At 58.6% G+C, this 3,036-nt stretch overlaps 1 protein-coding gene across 1 annotated transcript; it reads left to right on the plus strand.

The window, feature by feature from the left end:
• Window positions 1-208: 208 nt before the first annotated feature.
• Window positions 209-538, plus strand: LSCM1_06763 (uncharacterized protein; the record flags this gene model as incomplete). Its single annotated transcript, XM_067324171.1, has 1 exon — window positions 209-538. One exon carries the CDS (start codon window positions 209-211, stop codon window positions 536-538), a length of 330 nt encoding a protein of 109 aa, XP_067179518.1.
• Window positions 539-3,036: the final 2,498 nt, after the last annotated feature.

Here is a 3,036-nt window from a genome sequence, read left to right on the forward strand (position 1 = left end):
GTGGCGCTACTTTCTTGTCTCACTGCTGTGCAGTTGTGCTGCTAGCAGTGCGCACCAGCGCAGCTTTTACACTGCCGTGGCCATCTCGCACTCTTCCACGAGGCGTTTCGCCGCTTCGGCAGCACAGTATTACAGCAGTCGAAGCTCTGCGTCTTGGCGGGCGGGAACAGAGGACCAGTAGTCACCGGTGACCGCGATCGCTGCGAAGATGGGGTACGACTCGTGTGCCACTTGTTGCGCGATCTTCTCGCTGTTGGGCATCGTACACCTCGTGCTGTTTGGCCGCATGTTCAGCGAGAAGGCTGTTTCGTTTGCCATTATGTCCGTAGAGAACGGCTGGGACGGAGAAGAGAAGGCAAAGGCGTGCTACAACGGGGCCATTATCTACACGGTGACGCTCTTTTTGTCCGTCCTCGCCCGCGTGTACTTCCGCCGTAATGACGCCGCCAAGGTCGCGCTGCTTCACGCTCAGCATGTGGAGGAAATACAGGGGCTCCTCGTGCCACCAACCGCGTCGACAGGCTCCACACCAAACTGAAGAGGAGAAAAAAGGGCGTCACTGAATTTAAGGAAACGCAGAGAGGGAAGTGGACAGCGAATAAGCAAGCGAACAATGTGTGACCGAGCGCAGATCCGCACACACACACACACACGCACAACACACACATGCACTTGATTTTTTTTTTCGTAGACTCATCCTTCCCCCCTCCATGTCATCTGTGAGCGATTTAGACGAAGAGAATTATCAGCACGAGAAACCCAAGGACGGGTGCGCTGGCGGATGTGGGCGTGCAGCTGCCCTCTGCACCCCCTTTTTTCTTCTCTGAGTGTGCGTCTGTGCGCATGTGTGTGTGTATGGATGTGAGAAGGGCGAAGGGAAAACGTAAGACGGCTCATCGAGTCCTGAACCCGTGCGCGAAGAATAAGAAAAGGGCTCTGCGCGTCTCTCCCCCTCCCTCTGCATTGCAATCGCCCTCTACTCCCTCTCCTCGCATTCACCAGCCTACTGGCCCTGTGCTGAGTGGGCGGGAGAGGGGGCACGCATTCGTTTAGCGCTGTCCTTCGCCGCCTGCTCTCCCCCTTTTTTCTCTATGCGCTCTGCCCTTTCCTTGTCTCGCGGTTATGTGCCCTTTTCTTCTATGACCTCTCCCGTGGAGAGTTGGAAGCGACGGCCTTTTCTTGGGGGCGACAGAGAGGGCGGAACAAGCGAGGGAGGGCTTGCGTAGATGTGCGCGTGCGTGCATCGGTGAGGTTTCCTCTTCCAATGCCAGTGTGTTCGCATGTCTTCGCCCTGCTTTTTGGGGCTCTCTCCTCTCACTCTTTCCTTGTCTGGACTCAGTTGTCTTGATGAATGCGGGAGCGCTTCTCTGCGCAGGCGCTTCTCAGTGAGGCAGTGATTAGCTTATGCCGCCCGCCCTCTTTCTCTCTCCAGGAGGGTTGGAGGGGGGGTCGATGGTGTTCTGTTTGCGGCGGAAAGATGAGGATGGGGGACGGAGCGGCAGAGGCAATGACCGTCAATGGCGACAGGCGACAGGACACACCTGCGGGTGTCTGCCCACCTGCGTCTCTGTTTGTATGCCGGTTGTCTGCCTAGTGTTGCCGCTTGCGTGTGCTGCGCCCTTTTGTGGAGGCGTGCCTTCGCCTGAGGGGGCAGATAAGAAGGGAGTAGGAGGAGGGGGAGCGGGAGAGAGAGAGAGCCGGCTGTCTGTGCGGTGCTGCTGTGACGGCGGCGGCTTGGGCATCTTTGATCTCATTGTGTTCGATGCCGACGTACATGCTGACAACGCCCCGGGCGAGCGACCTCTTGCCGCCACTCTCGTCCTCCCTCTTACATGTGTGAGTGTGTTTGTGCCGTTCGGCTCTGTTCCTCCACATATGACTCTCCAAAGCAAATCGGCGAGGCTGAGCGCGTCGACAGATCGAAATATCAAAGGCGAGTGAACGAATAAGGGAAAAGCGCGAAGGCGGTGTAGGGGCGGGCATCGAGGCCTGCAGGGGATGGGGGAGGCGACGTTGCGAGTAGGGGGCCCTTCGTCCCACTTTCCTGTTGCCTGGATACACGAAAGCGCACGCGCAATCTCACCTCTAGGTCCCGCATTGACCAAGGAAGAGAGGGGCGAGCCGATTGCCACACGCCGGCGCAGCCGCAGAGATGGTTCGATTTGCCCTTAGCCGTCGCGCGCTCTTCACTTTTTTGTTGCTTCCTCTCTTCACTCGCGTTCTTCGCGCAGAGCGGTCCAGAAGTCGGTAGTGCTCACGGGGGCACATGCATGACAGTGCGAGCTGTAGCCGTAGTGCGCGCGTGCGCGTGCGTTCTGCGTGCCCTCCTCTGTTCGAGCAGCTTGCACCGGACCTCTCCTGAACATTTTGCCTGCATTCGCGCAGTCCTCCTCTGATGTGGGTGTGGCTCTGAAGTTCGTCTCTCCCCACCTCACCTTCACCTTTTTCACCACCTCCCATCCTTTTCCCATCAACTCATCCACGACTGCCGCGCCTTTCACGACTCACCATAATCTTCACTCTCCCACTTCGCGCTTCCCTATTGCATCCGGCGTCGAAGAGGTGCACGCCTGCGCATCTGGTCCGCTACACAACACGACAGCTACACAAGTACGCATTCACACCCACAAAAGGCAAACGCGGAGGGACTTTGGCCTCTTGAAGAGGACAGGCGAGGGGGGAAGGGCCGATAGAGTCTTTTTATCCGCGCGTGTGTGTGTGGCGGGGGAGGGGACGCATCAGCACCGCCGCCTCCTCTCTCTTCCTTTCTCTGCAGCACGTCGCGCCAAAACCGCTGTCGTTTGGCAGTACTTTTATGGGGAGCGCCACTCCTCTCCGCCTCCTCCTCACGCATTCTCTGGAACACACGCGTCTGCTCCCGCAAGCGGGCGAGACTGCCCCTGCCACTTTTGCGTGGGCGTAGCCCAGCCCTTTCTCCCCGCTCGGTGCCCTTGATCAGAGTTGCAGCCCTTGCGGGTGTGCGCAGCTAAGGAAGCGAGTAGAGCGTGCGGGCAGCGCTTCGCTTTCGTCCTCCTT

This window comes from Leishmania martiniquensis, chromosome 18, assembly GCF_017916325.1.
Source record: "Leishmania martiniquensis isolate LSCM1 chromosome 18, whole genome shotgun sequence".
NCBI lineage: Eukaryota > Euglenozoa > Kinetoplastea > Trypanosomatida > Trypanosomatidae > Leishmania > Leishmania martiniquensis.